At 44.8% G+C, this 23,460-nt stretch overlaps 1 protein-coding gene across 1 annotated transcript in view; it reads right to left on the bottom strand.

Annotated features, from left to right (window-relative positions):
• LOC138301836 (transmembrane channel-like protein 2-A) overlaps positions 1–3,006 on the bottom strand; it is a 536,847-nt gene extending 533,841 nt beyond the window's left edge. The window contains exons 1-2 of the mRNA XM_069242355.1: positions 2,961–3,006; positions 2,631–2,684 (exon numbers count right to left, since the gene is read on the bottom strand). Of these exons, the coding sequence (XP_069098456.1) occupies positions 2,631–2,684; positions 2,961–3,006 (100 nt within the window). The remainder of the gene's footprint in view (positions 1–2,630; positions 2,685–2,960) is intronic.
• Positions 3,007–23,460: the final 20,454 nt, after the last annotated feature.

Genomic DNA, 23,460 nt, shown 5'->3' with positions numbered 1-23,460 from the left:
GTGAATCCTTCTTAGTCTGCCCGCATTATTGCCTTGGTGATCTTCTGATTTGAGACTTGTTTTGTTGATGTCTTCGTGTTACCTTATATAGATGAAGTAGTCTGAGTGCATCACAGCCCACTGATGTTTCATATGTGTGTAAAAAAATACTCAATAAAGAACTGTGGCACAAACATCTTATTACAATATGACAGTCTGCCTGAAGGGATGCTCACATCTCAGCTACTTTAGCCCCTTCTCCCTGCAGCCCATTTGTTACTATCAATCTGACACACACGTCCATTCCTTTTGTTTGTGTGTCTTGGATAAAGGCATGTATTTGCACATTATGGATTTGATTTGAAACAGCACCATGAAAATATTGGACATTTTAATCTATAGCCTTACACATATTTTCTAAATATACTTCTAAATATACTTCAGACTTTTTTCATGGGTTCTCAGAGATTTTTAGGAGTGCTCCTGAAAACATGAAACGTACAGGTTCCCACATTTCCATCACAGGAAATTGAGTGAATATGCCCATTTGCACTTGGAAATGTTTTACTTTATTATTCACAAAGGTATATGTTCCCTGTAAAGTAACCACTTTGCCTACTTTCAAATTATTTTTGATGGTCTCTTCCCAATCCCCCCTCAAATCTGCATTCACTCCTGCCCTTGGCACACGGTGTAATGGTGTTTTGGCAGGGGGTGTGCGGGGAAGGGTCAAGTGAGGTTCATGCCACAGCTGCATGTGACCAGAGCACTTTGAAAGGAATTTCTAACAGCACTGGTAGGAGACAGCGACTGATAAACCTGGAATGCAGCCTGTGCTTCCATCTGGTTGAAAATGTCCTGCAATCACATCATGTTCTAGAACAAAAGCAACACTAAAGAAATAATTAAGTGTAAAAAAAAACACATTGCCATTGAAGGATGTACCTTGTGTGCGGATGTGCTCCTTGCGAAAAGGGCTAAATGTAGTCATGCAAAGTGAAGTTAGCCAGTGGCTAAACTAAGCTGACCCATTGCCCATGCTTTATTGTAGTGGGTGGAAACAAAATATGAATGACACAAGTACAGACCAATGGATAAAGAGAGGTGGCAGAAAACCCCTTTATGTAAATATATTATCCATATAATATCGCTTTTTATGTATTCATGTGTGTATACATACATAAATAAATGTACATCTGCATAAGACTATATATTTTTTAAATGAAACAAACTGTTAAAAACGGAGTTATGATTCTGACTTGAATGTGTAAAACCATTGCAATTCATCATGAAGTTATGGTTATCAACGAACACAACACAAGCCATACTTGTTCTGTCTGTCATGCTGTTCCCTTATAGCTTTTTTTGGATCTTTATTGTTGGTAAATTTCTGTTTAGAGCATGGCAGGCAGTGCGAATTAATGTATATGTTGTGTGTGTTAACTGGTGAATTTCAGTGGTTTTAGCATTTGAGCCAGAACCAAAGATCAGTTTTTAATGGCGTTTTTCAGTGAATTTCATGGGTGTTTGTTATGTGATTAATTTCCAGCCCCTACTGCACATGTCTATAGGCCATGCCCTGCTCCCAATTCAACACGGGTGGTCAGCCACCAAAGGGCATGCAATGCCAAGGCCATGCACCAAAACCATTGTGGTTGGCCAACCACTGCCCAACCGACCCCTGCTCCCAACAAATTGCACTTAGTCGAACTCCACTCCATAAGATTTGACCCATAGGGCCTGGCTTTTCGACGGGTGTTATTTTTTTTAGATTTTTGGGGGAATTCACAGATCCTGTTTTGGTTACTTGAAAAAGTTTCAAACTTTATGCATGGTTAGCAAGAAAACAGAGCAAGCTTCTGTAACCCATGCCTATTCTTTCTGCGATTCCCAGGGCTGAATCCTGAATACTGACGCATGGGCTGATGAAGTTTGCCCTGATTTTCCATTTCTCGGGTATGAAGCTTGCACTGCTCACAAATCTTTTAGGGGTTTATCGAACCCTGAGACCTTAAATATTGGTCAGGTTCAGCTGTATTTGTATTTGTACTGCTGCAGACCTTAGCCGCCATGTTAGAATTAATAAGGTAAAGGTGGAAACTGCTCGTATAAAAGTGCCCAGCAGGTTGGAATTATATGGTGAAGTTAGTTCAGAAACACCGTTTTCTCTCGTAGTTCCTCATTCCTTAGGACATAAGTTAGAATAGTATAGTATTTCCAGATCCCAGAATTACCAAACCCTGCAGATTTGATAATTTCAGGTGTAGAATTACACATGCAGTCTTCCTGCCTCACTCTTGACAGAGACCTACAGTTTGAACTAAAGATAACCGCACTATACGAGGTGAAAATCTGACTATTTCAGGGAAATCAGTCAGGAGAGACAAAGTAGACAGGGTCCCTCCTTGGGAGACTGCACAGAACATCAAGTGTGATAGTGCCTAGTACTAGATCAGACTCAGAATTCGTATCGCTCTTTTAAAACAATGTGAAAAAGAAATGTGAAAAAAGTCACCTTACGGCGAAAAATCTTAAATGATATACGTGACAACTGAGTAAAAATAATATCATAAAACAGTAGAGCACAGGGCAGGTTTAAGCACGAACTGAACGGCACACAATTACGCGAGGCATTCTTGCGCAGCACTCACCATCACTGTCCTCCGATTCACTGGACTCCACCATTCCATCGATGTCAATTCCAACTGCAAGGACACAAATTTGTAGAATGATTTTTTTCCAGATTGGGCAGTTTCATCACACATTGGCATGAAATCCTTCTGCCTAATTGTTCACATTCAGAAAGTCGTTAAATGTTAGTTCATCGTGAAATACCGTCATTAAATAGCGTACTGTATTCTTCATCGATTGCCACAATAACATGTCGTGAATGGCTTGGAGATTATAAAATCCACACAGAAAACACGACTTGGAACTCAACAACCTTTTTGTACTACAGAAATTCAATTCATTATACTCACCATCGTCCATGAGTTCTTCGATACGATTCCTCCCTTTCCGAACCATTCTTAATAACCACCGTTTCCACTTGGGGCAACAGTAAAATATATACTTCTATATACCTTTCAGGAAAATACTCCGATATAGTTCTTGTCGTTTTTGGTTACACACCAACCTTCTGAACGAACTGTCTTGCAAGTGAAGAATTGTATGTATTGTGAGTTAAAGTAATATAATCTATTGTTAAATAATGAAGTAGTGTCCACACCCACTTCAGAAGGACTGTCTCACGATAAAAGAAGGTGACTTCATTGCTGTTGGTCTCCATGGCAATCAGAGGTGTGAAAGGAGGGTCTATCCATTGCCTGGGTCGGGGAGACACCAAAGGCAGAAGCGGTGAAAGGCCAAAGGGCACCTCATATCCTTCTCAGATCACCCGCTTAATATTGCGCTGGACACTTCAAATTGCACTGTTCAGACATGAAGAGAAAAGGGGGAATGTTTGTGGAGTTCAGCTGCCCCCACTCCCCGCCCACGCCTTCTTTTGCATATCGCACCTACAGGCCTCGCAGTTCATTATTTAAACATACAAGCAAAATACTTTCGAGGGTCAAGTGAACAGGAGGCGTGGTGGCTTAAACCACTGCCTGCTGCACGATATACGGGCTAACTAACAACATGGGGTGGTTGTTCTGTGCTACATCAGTATCGTCCTTGACGCGTAACAAAAGCAGGACACTACATGTGCAGTAGAGAAACCATAACAAAATACTATGGCCCGTATTTATACTTTTTGACGCTAAACTGCGCTAACGCAGTTTAGCGTCAAAAAATTTTGCGCCGGCTAACGCCATTCTGAAGCGCCATGCTGGCGCCGTATTTATTGAATGCCGTTAGCCGGCGCAAGCAGACCGGCGCTGCCTGGTGTGCGTGGAAAAAAACCACGTACACCAGGCAGCGCCGGCGTAGGGAAAAATGGCGCTAGGGCGTCTTAAAAATGGTGCAAGTCAGGTTGACGCAAAAAATCGCCTCCACCCGATTTGCGCCATTTTTAACGACGCCCAGACGCCATTTACATGACTCCTGTCTTAGTAAAGACAGGAGTCATGCCCCCTTGCCCAATGGCCATGCCCAGGGGACTTATGTCCCCTGGGCATGGTCATTGGGCATTGAGGCATGTAGGGGGGCACAAATCAGGCCCCCCTATGCCACAAAAAATATTAAAAAAAAAAATATTTATACTTACCTGAACTTACCTGAATGTCCCTGGGGTGGGTCCCTCCATCCTTGGGTGTCCTCCTGGGGTGGGCAAGGGTGGCAGGGGGGGTCCCTGGGGGCATGGGAGGGCAGCTGTGGGCTCATTTTGAGCCCACAGGTCCCTTAACGCCTGCCCTGACCCAGGCGTTAAAAAGTGTCGCAAATGCGGGGTTTTCTGCCCCGCCAACTCCCGGGCGTGATTTTTGCCCGGGAGTATAAATACGACGCATTTGCGTCGCAGTCATTTTTTTGGACGGGAACGCCTACCTTGCATCTCATTAACGCAACGAAGGCGTTCACGCTAAAAAATGACGCTCTTTACTCATACTTTGGCGCTAGACACGTCTAGCGCCAAAGTATAAATATGGCGTTAGTTTTGCGCCGAATTTGCGTAAAAAAAAAACGACGCTAATTCGGCGCAAACGGAGTATAAATATGCCCCTAAAGATGAAGAGGCACAAATTCTATTTTGATGCCCACGTTTTACATCATTAGCAGAAAGGAAGGAGAGATTTGTTTATAGTGCCGCTTCGTAGTGCACAGACACATGCTTTTATTCGAGTCACAGGGTAGTTTCATCAGCAAAACACACAAATATCGAGCCAAAGGAAATTGCACGCTCTCATGCATTAACTTTTATTTGACATATTGGAGTACACCCGAGAGCCAAATCTGAGATAAAATGAATACAATAATACGCAGGACACAATATTAGATAAAAGAAAGTGGCCGGCTCCAACTTGGCTGCCTCACTGGGTGTGGTGAGGTCACACAGATACCGATCTAGCCCCTAGAGTAGGAGAGGATGGACTGCTGGTCCATTTATCCGGACCGGTCAATAGCCCATTGCAGAATAGGGTAAAAGCACACTGATGAACGATCATAATTACATTTAAAAAAATTGATTTATTTGTTGAAAAATGTAAAAGAAGCATTTAGGATCCAGTTAGGACTAGAACAGAAAATCGGATACTTGGATGTTAGCCACCGTGCTGGCTTGTCTCGCGAACAGAATACGAAAACACGTCCAAGTGCAGGAGGGAAACAAAACGAAATATAAGGCTAGTGGACAAAACAGTTTGCTGGCCAACAAATATTATTACTTAGTGGAACGAGTTATAATATTAGAAAATTGTTTGTGTCTACGATTCAAGCTGCATAATGTGTACAGAATTAATAGGGAATTTAAAGACAATAGTATGTATTTGTGTTCAGAATCTAGGTGGAAGTCAAATCTACAGTCACATGATTTGTAGTCGAGACATGATAGCCAGTGAACCATTGGTCTTGAACCTGTGATTTCACACCAAGTATACTATTATATTTTAATCAAGTGCTTAAAGCAATGCTAGGTTCCCTAACATTAATTCCAGAGATCCAAATTGGCTTGAAGAAGGGGTAATCAATGCCCAATCTCTGTGTATTTTAGCATTACCTAGCTGAGGGCGGCATCATGAAACAAGTGGGTGGGGGTTAGTTCTATTTTTGTGGATGTTAGGTCATTGATTGACCAGGCTGAACAACCGAGTATAAGGCCGGCTGAAACTAATCATCCAGTTTCATTCAAACAAATAGTGTTGTGTTAAAAACACATTAGATATCACATTGTCTTATATGAATTTAAGACTCTTCTTGATTCCCAGAGGTCGCTTACTGCCACTTTTCTCCTATGTTTAGTGGAGTAAAACTTCCCTCTACCAGCCCTGTTGCAAGCCTGCTCTAGATTGTTATTGCTAGTCTAATGTTTACGGTCCCCCATTCGGCTACGAACTGATGATAGTCCTTGTAGGGGCTGTGTCCTGGCCCCAGTGCACAGTTGTATTCCTTTTTTCAGGTTTTGCCTACTAGACAGCCCATGCACTGTCTGCTGGTAGATGTTTTATCTTACATTGGATTTAGAATCTGCCCATTGCTTACAAATTGGATGATTTTACTGTCACTCATTTGCATGCTTCTTTTTCGCCAACTTGTATGGAATTTTCTTCTTTTCTTGTGCTTGGCCCAACCCTCGAGCATGGAGACATTACTTGTGTCCTTCCACTGCTCGCTTTTCAAGAAGTACTTTTTTCTTTTTTGTTTAAGAACTCCAACAGAATTTGTGTTTTTCAGGTGTCTCCCTCAGGTACTTCTTTATCCTGCATGCTCTGTTTCTCTCTCTTGCCTGATTGTTTTTACCAGCAGCTCCACATTGTTCTCTCACCCATTTGCTTTTCTCCCACTCTCACCCTCCGTGTTGCTTCCACGCACAGATCGCACCCTCTGTTTTGCTTACAAACTCCCTCCCTGGGTGTTGCTTCCCACACTCATGCCGTCCATGCTGCTTGTGCCCTTATACTCACTCCAGTGCTGCTTCAGCCCCCATTGCTTCTGCCTCTCCTTGCTTCCACTACTCTCCTCCACTGTTGCTTCTGCCCCCAGTGTTGCTCACTCCACCAGGTATAAAAAATACTTTCACTTTTTTTTTCTTTTTAGTTACTGATCGAACTTGGATCAGTAACTAAAAAGAAGAAAAAAATCAGCATAATTGTATAGGTGCTCATCAAAGGCTTTTCTTCTTTCTTTAGCAAAGCTGCACAGTACCCAATAGGTTTTAAACTGATACCTATTGCTTGGGCTCTCTTGCTTTGTTACTTTCCGAGTGCTACAATACTAGTATCTATAGTATAGTTTTGAGCGTTATAAGTACCTCCTTTATCAGCTACGCATTATTTGATAGGTTTTTTTTTCCTATGAAACACAGAGGGCGAGAAAGGATTCTACAGATGGAAAAGTAGGTCCTTTCTTCTATGACTTATCACACCTAAAACTGCTAATACCTCGTTCTAAACTCCTAATCAGAGCCTCACATGTATCCTAAAGTGCGTGTAGTGTAACCTATGGTTATATGTATTTCAGTTATACAGATGTTGAATCCTCGCCCACTTAGTGTGGCATGTTTCATCCTTGGAATCACTCTTGCTGACAAAACAGTTATGGTCTGTGCATGGTAAGAAAAAGTTGTGTGCGTTGTCAGTAGACAGTGTTGGTAACTACCTATGGACACCGTCCCTCTCCTGCAGCAATGATCTAACCTTATTTAATCATGTGAGTGCATCTGACTGTCCAAACCTACTTTAATACTATGGGCCTGATTCAGGCAGCGGACCTGAAAAGGCTGTCAAGTCGACCATGTTCCACCCACTGTATTTAGATGTATTGCAGCTGAGAGGAAAACTGCCACAATGGAGTGCTCTTTCGAGCTACCAGGCTAGCAGGTTCCCTCCACCCTTATTTAGATGTTACAGTCCTGCAGGTGGTGTACTGGTGGCAGATTGCTGACAGAGGGAGACCGTCGCTGGACCCAATGGACATCGTACAATGGCACTGGCCATGGAATAGGGGTAAGTCACACACACACATACTGTATTTTAGCCATTTGTGTTCCTCTGTACTACACACTATACAACACACCACATACCCATTCATATCCAATGCCATTCCACATACACAAACACTCACACACAAGCACAACTACACACATCACAACAACCACACAACGCACCCCTGAATGTTACACACAGCAACACAACACACAACCAAAGATACACAATAACATCCAAACCATATGCAAGTGGCACACATATGGACACAACCACATCCCCCACTCCAGCTACCTCCGTCTCAACCAGCCAAATACATCGTACACACACATACAAGTACTAACTCACATGCAAAACTGGTAGTACAACATCATAGGTACAGGTCCCCTTGCAATGTGCACACAGGGACATAGTTGAATGGTGTGAATGTAACATCACTGTGGTGCTAGCATTCATTTGGCAATGCATACTGACACCACAATAACAGTTGTGTATGGGTGCCATATGTGTCATGCACCAGTGTGTCCCTGGAGATTCTTGATGGAGTTAGCGGGACTCAGCTGATCTCTCACCTATGGTCCCACCAACATCTAAATCAGGCTGGCAGACCGCCAAGGCGGAAGACTGGTTTTTCAATGGAAAACCAGCGGCAGGACCATACTGCCAAGATCTAAATCAGGCCTTAGATCTCTTAAAATCACCCACAGTTATAATTTGTGTAAGGTGTACTTATCACCTTCATTGTCATCGCATCACAAAGTTAAAAACAAAAGGAGGACTTTATTTATAAACCCTGAAAGCCTAACTGTCAACATATTTTTGTGCCTGTGTATTGTGGCATACTAGATTACACAGAGGCTCAGACCGTGCATTTGGAGAGAAAAGAAGTGCCAAGACAAAAGGTAGATATGCTTCTCTCACTACCTTCTGACACAATCTTCAGTAGTAAAACCCTATTTGAGACTGAGATATTCTCTTACACACCTGCCTAACTACGGGATGGAATCTGGGTGATATCCTTTCTGTCTTTCTATGCTATATCACACATCCTCTCCTGTACACTGATCTGAGCGGTGCCCACTTTATATACTTTTAAATTCTTGTCCTGATGAATGTGCAGGACATGTTGTGGAATAATACGTGAAAAGCATGTGGGTCACAGTAAACATGAAGCAGTGATTGCCTGCTCAAACTGAAAGAAAACTACATCTTATAAAAAACAATATGATTTTCTATTCATAATACACCCACTCAGTATCTGCTCATGTGAACACACAAACACTGCATGAGCAGAATATATGCTTACACCTTACAGTGTGAGCGGGCCTGTGAAAATAAAGGTATTTATGTCTATATTCAATTGGGATCTTGGTCATGCCCTGCTTTGAGAACAACTGATCAGCAGACTACAGTTGCCCTGTGCAAGGGTCATTAAGTGGCTGTTACCCACAGAAGCCTTTATATGTCCACATTGCACAAGAGGAGCTGAGTAGTAGGGTCCCTGTTATAATATGTGCAGGGTGTTTTCAAAACTTGAGTTTCACTGTTGCCTATCTACCAGATATCCCAATCAGGAATATTCTAGTATTTCCTTCCCTTCTGAGCATGGGAGGAGCCTGGAAACATGGGCCACTTTCCTGACATCCATGTCGACTCGCTAAACCACCACATCCTTCAAAAATACTGTAACCTTTCTTCCATGTCTTGATCATGCACACCATAAATTTGGCATGACTCAATACTGGAAATCTTGGACCCAATTTACTCCGATCACACTCCTCCAATGAGCTAATACTGATCTTGAGGACAGTCCAAAAATGATATTAACAGTATCACACTGTGCATGTGCAAGTCAACAGGTCATGAAGTCACATTTAAGGTAAAAGAGGAGAGAATATCAGAAAGGCTTTATCCACAGAACCACAAAGCGAATGCTCCCAATTGATGAATGCAGTTTCAGTCTATGTCAGGCACAGACTAACCCTGTATATATTTATCCATCAAAGGTACACTAGACCAGTGCAAATCAAGTGCAGGGACTCAACTAAATGAGATATGAGCCCTAGCTGTCCGACTGTGAAGGGGATATGTCTTTACACAGATGATCTGGAAATCCCCATAAGGTCTAGTTATTGCTCCATGATCAATTGAATTTTATATTCTTTCCCAAAATGTCCTCTGGCAATATCTGCGCTCTTCCGTCTCTTGGGTTCTCTCAAGTGACATACAAAATTATATTCCAGATTGTAAGAAATTGGGTTGTTGGTTGACTGAGATATGAGCCCTGGTCAAGCAGCAACCACAATCCTGGTTAAGGTGAGACACAAACCAACCCTAAATTAACTTGTGCTCATTCCTCTGGAAGTTTGACATAGAGAAGTCAGGCTTAACTTAGAGGCAATGTGTAAAGTATTTGCGCAACACTTTAGTGATAGAGTGAAAAATATAGTACAAAAATGATACCACACCAAGTTAGAAAAAGATAATTATTTTTAATAAATAGCCCAAGATCTAAATGACAAAAAAATCAAATAAGTAGAACTGAAGAGATGCAATTTTAAAGGTTTTAGTGACAATAGCTCCAAAAAGCACAAAGTGCCATCTGTGAATATCTGGTCGCAGGGGACCGGGACAGGGTCACATGTTCAGCCTAACCACGATGGAGCAAGGGCCAGCATCAGGGACCCAGTTAAGCCCTCGGAACAGAGTGCATTAAATCCTGATTTGCGAAGTGTTGCAAGGATCCATGTTGAAGATGCCTTTTGGAGTCAAAGTGATGCCTCGGTTATGAGGTGCAATGAGGCTGCAATGGGAGGTCCTGATCCCTTCATCAAGGGCTTGTGATCCGATGTCAAGGGTTGACGATGCATCGTGCAATTAAGGCACTGTCTTGGGTTCAAAGGACTGCAAGGCTATAATGCAGAGTCCGACGTCATTGTTGAGGCTGCTTTGATGTGGGATGCGGGAATGCGTTGCACAGCGGCAGTTCCAAAGAGACAGTGGAGGTTATTCTTCTTGGCTCTGATCACACAGCAGTGGGGTAGTTTCAGTTCTGCTTGAGGTTGCTCCATGCAGCAGAGTATATGCATCATTTGTACTAGATCTACAAAGCTGGCAGAGCATCTTAGGCCCATTTCCAAGGGTCCAGGACTGGGGTGGCCCCACTTGGCAGGGTAGACTCAAAGACAGCAGAGTCCAGGTTCAAGGTTGTGGAATCCTGTTGTGTCCCTGAGGCTTCAGATCAGGAGGCCAGCCAACTAGCCCTTGGAGTCACTCTGGGGTCCTGAGTTCAAGAGGTGCAGGTCCTGTCCTCCACACTCAGGCAAGATTGCAACAGGCAGCAGGGCAGCACAGCAGGGCATCAGCCCTTCAGAGCAGCAGTCCAGCAGAATTGCAGTCCCTTCAGCAGCACAGAAGTACTTATTCAGTGCAGAGTATCCACAGGTCCAGAATTGCACGGACGAGTTGGTGTCTGAGGTCCAGTATTTATACTCAGTTGTGCCCTTGAAGTGGGGAGAACCTTCTACAGGTAGGCCTTGAAGTGTAAATGTGCCCTGCTTGCCTAGCATTGGATCCAAACTAAATACAGGGGGCATGCAGTATTTTGTGTGGAGGCAGGACACAGCTTATTCAAGCGTAAGTTGGGCTGGGCCCAACTCCTCCCTCCCATTCTGCCAGTAATACCCCATCCAGGAACACTTAAGCTCCTTATTGTGTGTGGCTTTCTAAGAGAAGTACACAAAGCCCAACTGTCAACTACACCTAGTCATGCCACCCAAAGACAGTCTACAGGCACCAAACAGCTAAGGCAGGAAAATACCAACATTACATTTTAAAATCAGACTTCACCACAAGCTAGGAGTTTTCATTGCAATTCCAAAGACACCAAAAGGGATCTGCCTACCTGCTCCCATTTGAAAATTACAACTTATTAAATGTAATAAGATACCTCCAATGCCATCCTTTGGGAGGTGTAGGCCGTGCAGTAGAGAAAAACAAATTTAAGAGTTTTTCACTACCTGGACATGTAAAACATAAAAGTACAGGTCCAACATTTTAAATACACTGCAGCCTGTACTTGGTCTTTCCAGTGCCAACCCTAGGGGAGACTTTTGTTTGGGCCTGTCAAAAAGTTTATTTTGCCAGGTTGAAATGACAGCATAAATCTGCACACACACAGGTTACAATGGCAGGCCGGAAACATGTTTGAAGTGTTACTTAAGTGGGTGGCATAATCAGTGCCGCAGACCAACTAGAGCAGTTAATTTACAGGCCCTGAGCACAGGGAGAGCAACCTTACTAGTGACTTTCAAGTAAATTAAATATGGCAGTTGGGTATAAACCAATTCTGCCATGTTTTAAGGAGAGAGCATGGGCACTTTAGCGCTGGCTAGCAATGGTAAAGTGTTCAGATTCCTAAAAAAGCAAAAACGAAGTCAGCAAATAGGATGGATAAAGGCAAAAAGTGAGGATAAAAATCATGCCAAGGATGACATGTCTAACACAGGTGAAGTTTACTTATCTTGTCTATGTCTTGCAAATAAATATATGCCTTCATTGCAATACACTGGTTGCCTCTTCCTGGGCCAATGTATTCACAAATGTATTCAAATGTTATTTTAAAATGTTCGTATTATGGACTGAGTGACCGAAACCATGTGTGGGGTTCATATAAATATTCGAGAAATGTTATGAACTACCTAAATTAAACCATTGCAAATGCTGATTTTTTGTCTCTATCACTACCTATGATGGTTATCAGTATATTTAGCCAAACTATATCTATGACAGTCCAAATTTAAACAGGTGCTGTATATCTATCATGTTTATTTATTTATTTATGTACTTATTTATTTATTTGAATTTTGTGTAGGGCTATGGTTTTTTTTCACACTGACTGCAGAATGCTAGCAACCCTAGCACTATTCCTTCTACTTCGTGGATTTCAGTTCTTTCAGACTTCAGGAGAATTTTATGCCTGACCTTCAATGTGTCTGGTTGCTTATGTTTTTTGTATTGATTCATAAAGTAATCAATCAATCAGGAATTTGTAAAGCGCACTACTCACCCATGCGGGTCTCAAGACGCTGAGGAGGGGGGGTGAAGAGAAGGAGGTGCTTCTACTGCTCGAACAGCCAGGTCTTGAGAAGGTCCTTGAAGGTAGGGAGGTTTGGCGGTGAGGTGCAAGAATGATCTTCCGAAGGTTGTAATTCTGCAGAAGTGGGGGACGGTTGCAAGGGCGAGGTCGGCGGAACAAAGATGCTAGGTCGGGGTGCAGAAGGAGAGCCGTCTGTTGAAGTATTCTGGTCCGGTGTTGTGCAGTGGTTTGTGAGCGTGGGTGAGGAGTTTGAGGGTGATTCTCTTGTTGACGGGGAGCCAGTGCAGGTTTCTCAGGTGGTGCGTGATGTGGCAGTGGCGAGGGATGTCCAGGATGAGGCGTGCGGAGGCGTTCTGGATGCGTTGCAGCCTCTTCTCGAGTTTGGCCGTGGTTCCTGCGTAGAGGGCATTGCCGTACTCCAGGTTGCTGCTTACGAGGGCTTGGGCGACTGTTCTTCTGGTTTCAGTGCGTATCCATTTGTAGCTCTTTCAGAGCATGCAGAGGGTGTTGAAGCAGGAGGAGGAGATGATGTTGACTTGCTGGGTCATGGATAATGAGGAGTCCAAGATGAATCCTAGGTTGCGTGCGTGGTCGGTGGGAGTCGGAGCAGCTCCGAGAGTGGCAGGCCACCAGGACTCATCCCATGTGGAGGGGGTGGAGCCGAAGATGAGGACTTCCGTCTTGTCGGAATTGAGTTTGAGGCAGCTGCTCTTCATCCATTCGGCGATGGCCTTCATTCCTTCATAGAGGTAGGTCTTGGCAGAGTCCTTGGTGAGGGAGAGGATCAGCTGGGTGTCGTTGACGTATGAGATGATGTTGAGATTGTGAGATCGGGCGATGTTAGTGAGCGAGTACCATGTAGACGTTGAAGAGGGTCAGGCTGAGGGACGAACCCTGGGGTACGCTGCAGTTGATTTCAGTGGCCTCCGAGTAGAATGGGGGAGGCAGACTCTCTGTGTTCTGCCGGTGAGCTAGGGGGTGACCAAGTCCAGGACTCTGTCGCGGATTCCTGCATTGCTGAAGCGTAAGTGTAGGGTTTGGTAGCAGATGGTGTTGAACGCAGCCGAGAGGTCCAGGAGGATGCGGGCCGCGGTTTTGCCGTTGTCCAGTGTGGTTCTGATGTCGTCGGTGGCAGCGATGAGGATGGTTTCAGTACAGTAGTAGCTGCAGAATCCGGATTGAGAAGGGTCCAGGGTGCAGTTCTCGTCGAGGAAGCGGGTTAGTTGTCTGTTGACAGCCTTTTCGATGACTTTTGCCAGGAAGGGGAGCAGGGAGATAGGCAGGAAGTTCTTGAGGTCCTTTGTTTCCACCTTGGGTTTATTGAGGAGGGCATAGATCTCAGAGTGTTTCCAGCTCTCTGGGAAGGTGGCAGACTCGAAGGAGCTGTTTATGATCTTCCATAGTTGGGGTGCAATGAGGGAGCTTGCTTTGTTGAGGCTGTGGTGAGGGCAGGGTTCAGATGGAGAGCTGGAGTGGATGGTGTTCATGATTTTGATGGTGTTGTTGTCATTGATGGGGGTCCAGGAGAGCAGGAAGTTGGTCAGAGGCGAATCTGTGGTATTGGTGGTTGCCGGGGCGGGGTCTGAGTGCTGAAGCTGTTGTGGATGTCTGCAATCTTGCGGTGGAAGTAGGAGGCTAAGGAGTCGCAGAGGTCTTGGGATGGCGGGATGTCATTGGCGTTGGAGCTGGGCTGGAGAGTTCCTTCACGACAGTGAAGAGCTCCTTGTGGCTGTGTGCATTGTTGTTGATTCGGTCTTTGAAGGCGGATTTCTTGGTGGCTCGGATGGGTTGTTGGTGTCTGTGGATGGCGTTTTTGAAGGCTGTGTGGTCGTAGAGAGTCTGATCTTGGCGCCACTTTCTTTCAAATCTTCTGCAGGTTCGCTTAGATTCGAGGAGGTCAGCGGTAAACCAGGAGGCCTTTCTGTCAGTGCGTCTGTTGGAGGGATTCTTGAGTGGGGCGGGAGTATTGGCACAGGTGTCGACCCATAGCCTGAGGTTGTGGGCAGCTGCATCAGTATCGGTGGTGTCGATGGGTGGGTTCCGGGAGAAGGTCGCGATAAGTTGGTCTTCGGTGACCTTGTTCCAACTGTGGTGGGTGACCTGTTGTGGGTTTCTAGAAGGAGAAGTGGATGCAGCGGTGGTCTGTCCAGTGGAGTTCGGTGGTGTGGCTGAAGGAGACGTGATTACTGGGGGAGAAAATAGTGTTGAGTGTGTGTCCTGCGGAGTGGGTCGGTGTTGTGACGAGCTGTTTGAGGCCGAGGTTGGAGAGGTTGTCGAGCAGGGAGGCGGTGTTGTTGACGTTGGTGTTCTCGAGGTGGAAGTTTAAGTCCCTGAGGAGTATGTAGTCAGTGGATGCGAGAGTGTGCATGCTGATGACGTCAGTGATGGAGTCGCTGACCTGCTGTTGGGGGCTGAGCGGCCTGTAGTTGAGGGTCCCTCAGAGGGTGGTGTTTGGGTCAGTGTGGATCTGGAAGTGCAGGTGTTCGGCACTGCTGAGGGTGTCTTCAGTGCTGGTCATGATTCTGAGAGTGTTCTTGTGGACGATGGCGATGCCTCCTCTTAGTTTGTTGGAGTGGTCCCTGCGGGTGATCTTGTAGCCTTCCGGGATGGCTATGGCGATGTCAGACGCTGAGGAGGGGTTCATCAAGGTGTCGGTCAGGAAGGCATCTAGGGCGGCTGAGTCAAGTAGATTCCATAGCTCTACTGCGTGCTTGTGGACGGAGCGGGTGTTGAGCAGGAGACATCTGAGATGGTTGCATTCTGCCTTGGTGGGTGGGTCGTTGGTGTGAAGGCTGGTGAAGGTGCAGTTCTGGCAGGAGAAGGGTCCGCGGGTGGTCTGCGGGGAGGCTTGAAGGCAGGCAATAAAGCAGCCAGTGTTGAGGGCGCGGAGGGTGGCGGCGTCATAGTGAAGACGTGCGTGGTGGTGGTGGCGGAGATGGGAGCCAGAGGTTCTGGCGCTGGGCGCGGTCCAGGCGCAGACGAGCTTGCCTTTGGCACGCTTTCGATGTGGCAGCAGTGCGGCAGAGGTGCAGCCGCCATTAAGTATGGAGTTGGGGGGAGGAGAGGACAGCTGGGGGGGTGAAAAATTGTGTGAAAAAGGGGGCGGGCTGTAAAAGGGGGCAGGGCTCGGTGGCAGCAGCGGCGGGGAGAGAGAGAAGGGGAGAGCAAAATTGAGAGAGAGCAGAGTGAGAGAAAAACGAGGAAGGGAGTAGGGAAGCAAAAGGAGCACAAGGGACAGAAGAGAAGCAGAGCAGAGAGCAAAGCAGAGAAAGGAGGAGAAAAGGAGGAGAGAGGCAGAAGGTAGCCCAGTAGGAAAGCAGAGCTCTGTAGCCTAGTAGGAAAGCAGAGCTCTCCCATTAGACACCAGGGAAGAGGTGCAGGCAGAAGCCTGCGGGATGAGGAGGGTCTTGAACTTCTGACAGGGGTCAGGAGTTCAGAGGAGCCAGTGAAAGGGCTCTACTTGCAGGGTGGAGCCACGGGAGGCACTGACCAGGTTGGTTTTGAAGAGTGGAAATTTATGTTTTCCCAACAGTTGAAGTGCATTCATCCATTGCTAGAAATGAGATTTGTGATTGGCTAGGGTAGGCACCTTATGTTTTCCCAACAGTTAAAGTGCATTAATCCGTTGTTAGAAATGGGATTGGTTGGCCAGAGTAGGCACCCAAGCCAGGCAGAAACCACCATTCTAGTCAGGAAAAGTAAGTTACACACCAAAGATAACCTGTGCTCACCCCGGTAGCTTGGCACAGAGCAGCCAGGCTTATCTCCAGAGACAATGTGTAAAGCATTTGCACAACACACACACACTAGAGACACAATGAATACACCACAAAAGAGACTCCACACGTAATTTTAAAAATGTAATATTATACTGTAAATATAGATCATGGGCCAAGAACATCGTAATCCCAGATACTGTGCATAAATCATAGACCAACATGGCGTATATCATAAATCTTGTGCATAATAGTCCATTAGTTATATAACATTTTGTTATCCTGAACAATGCCAGGGACAACAACAGATACTATTGAACACTTACCGCCAATAGTGCAAATCTGATTAGGACAAGGAAACACAGGATTAGAAAAACATATGATTCTGCATTCTCCTGTATATCATACCGTCTGAAGTAACAAAGCTCCTGAGTACGGTGCCCATGGGTCCTGTAATAAGGGGTGAAACACAAGAATCATAGTAGGGTCCGGAAAGAAAGGTATAGAACTCAGCACCCTTGTACTCTTACTAAGTGACTTATAGTAATCTGAAGTCCCTCAGGAGGCACAGAAGCCCCTGCATGCTTACTGGACGGGTTAGGATGTCCTGTTGTCCCTCGGCAGAGAGACAGTTCCAAGCAGCCACCGCAATGTCCTCCATAGGCAGCAAGACCCTCCGAGACTTGAGGGTCACACACAATATCTATGGCGGTAGATCAAGACCCCAGGGATGGTGAGGTGAATGGAGGCCTGCGCGCGGTAGTGGGGGGAGGAGAATAATCCTTCTGCAGAGAAACCTCCTGACAAGAGTGCCTTATGGGTCCTGTGAGATCCTCAATCAGGGATGCCCAGCTGTCTCCATCTGCAGCACGGCCCCACCTGCCACCGGCTACTCCAGGCGGTATCGCTGCAGACATCCGGTAGAAGGCAGGGCTGTTGTCATTGGCTTCTTGGTCTCCTGGTGATGGACCTGCGATAAGAGCTCTCCTCCATGTCCGGCAGCTGGTGGAGCAGGCACTGGTATTCAGGGGTTGCATCAGACTGTGATCCCTGGGCCAGTGTAGTCTGGCCAGTGTTGGTTCCTCCTGCATCTTCCCGGGGGCCACCATGAGGGGGATTCCAACGGGCGGCAAAAGACACTGCCCTCACCACAAAGAGGCAGAGCGGCCTCGTTACAGGAGAGTGCGACTCCCCTCAGGGGGATTCTTGAGGGGCAATGACCACTGGAAATGCAAGGAGCCTGACCTGCTGCACCCAAACTGAAGTGCTTCTAGAACAGGGTACAAGCCTCTCATCAGTCCCCAGATGAAACGCTCACCACATGCTTAAGGGAAGCGTAAGAGTCATCCGACAGCAGTCACCTCACACTTGTGCCATAATGATAAAAATCTCTCTTTGCGTACTGGGCAGAAAAACACTTAGGGCACCAGGGGCAGTAGGCAGGTAGGCTAGCACATATGGGGAGATGCAGAGTGGCAGTTCCTCCCGTACTCCAGCAATCAACATGGCGGTTCCTCATAGATGTATCCTAGTGCTTGGGGCAGCCAAAGTCAGTAGGGCAGCTGGCAGCTGGAAGCAGGGCAACATACAGAAAAGAAATCCAGATGAGTCCCTTGGGTGACCCAGCATACACCAGGCAGCAGGACAGCAAAAGAAGAGCAATCCAGATGAGTCCTTTGTGAGGTCTAGCAGTCCTTCAGAGAGAGGTTGGTCTCAGTCCCATAAGTCCTCCCTCTCAATCAGGGGGCTACAGCCCCTCTGCTTATACTCAAAGTGCCCAGCTTCTAGAAGATGGGAGAAGTTTCCAGCCAGCTCTGACCAGTTCCAAGAATTTACCTTCTTCCCTGCCCTGGCTCAAGACAGTAGTAGGGGGTAAACGAACCCTTTGTGACAGTGCAGGACACAGCCTATACAAGTGTAGTGTGCGTTCCTCCCTCTCTTCCAGCCCAGAAAAACCATCAATATGCAGATGTAACCCTGTCACACCTAACCCTCCCTGATGAAGGGCTGCCTGGGGAGTATGCACAGTGGAGCTGTCACCCTGCCATTGAAGTGGATTGGAGCCATGCTGCAGAGCGCCAGAGTTATGAGCACAGAGAAATGTCCACTTTCTAAAAGTGACATTTCTAAAATAGTAATGTCAAATTAATCCACACCAGTAAGCACAATTTTTCACTACTATTCCAGACATACCAAAAATGCCCTCGCTACTCCTATTAGATCAGAAATTATCACGTAGAAATATATAAGGGAATTTCTAATGCAAGCATATGAGAGGAGCAGCATTCATAGTAGTGATAAACTAAATATGCTGTTTGTCACTACTAGGACATGTAATGCATAAGGTTATATGTCCTACCTTATACATACACAGCAATCTGTCCATAGGGCTATTTAGAGCCTACCTTAGGGGTGTCTTGGGGGTAGTAAAAAGGTAGTCTAGGCCTTGGCAAAGAGTTTGACTTGCCAAGTCAGTATGGCAGTAAACTGCGCATGTAGGCCCTGCTGTGGCAGTGCTGAGACAGATTTGAAAGGCTACTTCTGTGAGTGGCGCAATCTTCACTGCAGGCCTACTAGTAGCATTTAATTGACAGATACTGGGTATATGGTATACCCCTTTACAAGGGATTTACAGGTAAATTAAATAAGCCAGCCAGGTGTAAGCCAATCATATCAAGTTTTAGGGGTGACAGTACATGCACTTTAGCACTGAGTAGCAATGGTAAAGTGCCCAAAGTCCTAAAGCAAGCAAAAAGAAGGTCAGAAACGTTGGAGGAGAAGGGCAAAAAAGTTTGGGGATAACCCTGCATAAATGGCCATTTCCAATATCTGTGTTACTGATCAATTACATTGTTTCAAATAAACGTTTCTGACAGTTTCTATAACATATTATTCCCATAATTTCATTAAGTAGCATTTTTCTCCAATTTTCCATCACTATTTAGGTAAGATTTCAGATTAATTGTTTTTTAGAGAGTAAAGGTGCATGCATGATTATAGCACCATTTGTTAAATTCCCTCCCCTCAACCTTCAAGATCATATGTGCTGAATCCCTAATATAGGATCTCTTTTCTTTAACTAAAGGTTTTAGGACCTATCCACACATTTACAAAGGTGCTCTAACATAAATCCATCACATGAAACAATAGGTCTTAAAGGTGGGTGCTTCACATCTTTATGTATTTTGGAGAGCCCATAGAATGCCGAGGTGATTGTATTTTTAGTAACAAGGAACTTATACTCATCTTCACAAATCCATTGATCCCCTTTTGCTTCCTCCAATAGGGTTTCTATTTCTCTCCTTAGACTCACCAACCTATTCTTAGGCACTCTTTGATAATGTTCCTTTACTACTAAAAGTTTCATAACTCGATTTTCATAATCCCAATATCAAATATCACTACACTAACCTCTGCCCTTATCGGCAGCTTTAATCGTAATGCTGAGGTTCTGTTTAAGTGACTTGAGAGATATTCTATGTTCATTGGATAGATTGTTCAATTGAGCACAAAGTTCTTTAATTATTTTCGGGATATTCAATTCTATTACATTTTCAAAAGTCTCAACACATTCACTTACTTGAGCAATAGAAGGAGTAAAAATAGATTTGGGCTTTAAACCTGAAACATTTCTCTCTTCCCTATTGTATTTGCGACCCTCAAAAAAGCTATTGAGCCTAAGCTTCCTACAAATGCCTGTAGGTCCCTCTGAAGTTCTCACCTATTAATCCCTGCCATAGGAGCAAAGGTAAGTCCCTTTCCCAAGGCTTCCCTTTCTGTAATAGTGAGTTATTTCTGGGAAAGATTGAGAATGGGGCTTTATTTACCACCAGTGTCTCTGGCTCCTCGTCCGCATTTATTCTTGAGGAGGTTGGTTCCTCAAGAATTGGCCCCTCCCTTTGTTTCCACTGTTCCTCTATCCTCATTTGTGTCTCCACTCTAACAATGTTCCCTGATCTCCTGTGGGATAGTTGTTCCCCATATCCTGTCTTGGGTCATCCTCCTCACTACCTGAACCCGAGGATTTGGAGAATGTTACATGTTTCGTTCCTTTGTTCCAATATTGTTATCTTCCTCTTGGCTCCTGCTCCCAATCCTGTTCTCTTTTTTCTTCATAATAATAATTTTGCAAATCAGGGTAAGTTAGCTCATAACTAAATCTATTAACATCTTTCCTTAACTCAATTGTCTTTTTATTCAAAAGGTACTCCCTATAGCAATCCACCTCTTGAACTATTTCCTCTAGAATACGTTTAACATCATCAACGGCAGTACTCTCTTTAATACCTTTTTCCAATTCCTCTTTCTCTTGCTTATCGACAATCACCACTTCCTGTGCTGTTTCAATAATCAATAGCATCCTATACTATACTCTAAAGCCTTCCCTTTAACACTTACACAGCGCAATCCTGTCCTAGAACTGGTGCTCTATTGCTGCCTAGCGCCGATGCAGGCACACTTGCATAATGTTGCTTTGGGTGCCTGTGTTGCAAGCAAGATTGTTTTTGTGCATGAAGGGTCACCTTGCTGCACAAAAATAATAATCAAAGGCTTTTTGTTCTTTCTAAGTGAATGCAGCACAGTTAAAAAGAGGAAGCACCGAGTTATGCAGCACACTTAAAAAGAGGAAGCAACAAGGAGAAATAAGGATGTTTGTCCTTGTTGCACCTCTGGATGGGAGGAGTACAATTCTAACAAATTCCCAGTTATACCAATGTTGGTAACTCTGGTAATGTACAAAAACAAAGAGGGGGGTTAGGGGTCTGGGTCTGTCCTCCTTATAGCCTTTAAAACATTAAAACAGAGGCCCAGCTAAAAGAACTACCACAGGAAGGATGGGAAAAAGGATTTTCCTGGTAGAAAAACCCTCACCCACCAGGGTTACCCCTTGGTAGCATGCTTCATCATTGGGTTTTTTCCCGCCCTGCTACGAGACAGATATTTTTAACTCACCCCAGACCCCACCACTCCTATCCCTCCTGTGATTCACATTGACGAGACGACATCAGTCCTCCCACGTATCCCGTAGGTCGTAGCACAACCCACTCCGTAGGGGAACGGGAAGAAACCCAATGATGAAGCATGCCACCAAGGGGTAACACTGGCAGGTGAGGGTTTTTCTAACAGGAAAATCCTTTTTCATATCCATCCTGTGGTAGTTCTTTTAGCTGGGCCTCTGTTGTTATGTTAAATCTGGTAATGTGTCAGAAGCCATGGGCGGGAACACTCACACTGCACCCATGGCACGCCTCCATGCCACAGAGTAATGATAGTTTTATCAAGCCTCTAAGGACCATGCAAGGTGGCCTTGCATGGCTAGATAGAACTCATTTAGGTTTTGCATTGCCTTTGCGTCCCCTAGCATGATGCGAAGGCAACGCAAATCCTTGGTATATATGCCACTTGATGTCTAAATGTTTTTTTCATCAGTACGCCAAGCCTGAACTGTAGTCATTTTAAGAAACTATCTTCAACTATCAATTGCTTCTTTTGATCACATTGTGCACCCTCTGGTATATCTATGCAAAATCTAGCAGTGCAGCTTGTTCCCCCGAAATGATACAGGTGGATCGGTACAAATTAGCTAACAAGATTGTTTAACGTTGGAACTGAATAATATTTAGCATCATATCTCTTCGCAATGGCTATTTCAAATCTGAAATAACAAATATGAAAATCTTACGTCACCCCAATTAAAGTGAACTAATGAAAATGTCAGGGACATATTGCTGCCTAAACCTCTAAGTCATGTGTTGTTTTATTTCCATTTACCCAAGTATTCTCCAGCCTCTGGCTCACAACTTGCACCTAGTTTCTCCCTTGTATGTCACGGCTGTGTGACTTTTAAATGAGGGTTAGGGTCCCTGGCTGAATCCAATATGCGCTTTCCTTCCAATGAAGAGTTGTTTTCTAAACGATTGTTCGCTTGTTGTTCGTTTTCTGCAGTCGTAAAATAAATGGAGGTTGTTCTTTGTGAGCGATTTGCAAAATTGACTACTTTAAAGTACTTTTGACCTGCCTGAGTATATGTCAGTTAGCTTAGAAAATCATATCAAACAGCCATTGTTGGAACTTTCATGGGTTATTTGGCTAAAGAATACACTTTTTCAATGTTTATTCATGTAAGCACGTCAAGTGTTTAAGTAAGATATTTTATCAGCAGTTACTCCAGGACAAGCTGAAATTCAGTATTTACAGAAATTAGACTTTTAAATATTTAATTCGGTTTAAAGTTCGCCATCTGCATCTCTGGGACAGCACTAGGATTGGGATAAAACACACTTCCAAAATAGCACTGTAAAAGTGTAAAACTGAGAATTTGCTGAGAAAACGGCTTCATTGATTTGAAAATATTGCAAATACTTATGCACTAAGTTAAGTCTTTCAATTAACATTGTACACAATTGAATTCTGAGTTTGAAACAGGCTGAAGTGCTGCGGAAATGACAAATGCTTCCCACTGCTCGTTTGCCCTCCTGAGAGACCCTTTGAGAGTAAAGAGATCTGGCTATTGACAGTAGAAAGAAGGCTTATGCCAAAGGTAAGAAATGAGTTAGGAGCAAGACTTGGGCCCATATTTATACTTTTCTAGCGCCGCATTTGCGTAATTTTTTGACGCATAAGCGGCGCAAACGTACAAAATACAATTGTATTTTGTAAGTTTGCGACGCTTTTGCGTTAAAAAGCGGCGCAAATGCGGCGCTAAAAAAGTATAAATATGGGCCTTGGTGTGCTACATATTTTCCAATTAAAATACTCATCTATTAACTAGGGGTGGGGAAAAAAGTCCGTTCTGCTGGTGGAGTTTGCAGAGTTTTGCCCACTACATGTTCAGCTTGGAGCGCAGAGTTCTGGCAAACTCCATCAAACGTCGGATGGCAGAGTTTTATCTCATGCATGGCTTGTCAATGTTAAGTTGGTGAGCCCACGCTGGGATTTTCGAGTGCCAGAATGCCTCACAGTGAGTTTTGTCAATGCAGCAGTCGCAGAAGGTCTCTAACTGTTTGCATTGAGAAAGGTGCAGCTCAAGTAGAAAAATCTATTTGACTGGCAGAAAGAAGCAGCAGTCTCTGGTGCAGCGTGAGGTTCC

Source organism: Pleurodeles waltl, chromosome 1_1 (assembly GCF_031143425.1).
Source record: "Pleurodeles waltl isolate 20211129_DDA chromosome 1_1, aPleWal1.hap1.20221129, whole genome shotgun sequence".
In the NCBI taxonomy this organism is placed as follows: domain Eukaryota; kingdom Metazoa; phylum Chordata; class Amphibia; order Caudata; family Salamandridae; genus Pleurodeles; species Pleurodeles waltl.
The sequence above is the reverse complement of the archived record's forward strand: the minus strand, read 5'-3'. Positions and strand labels throughout refer to the sequence as shown.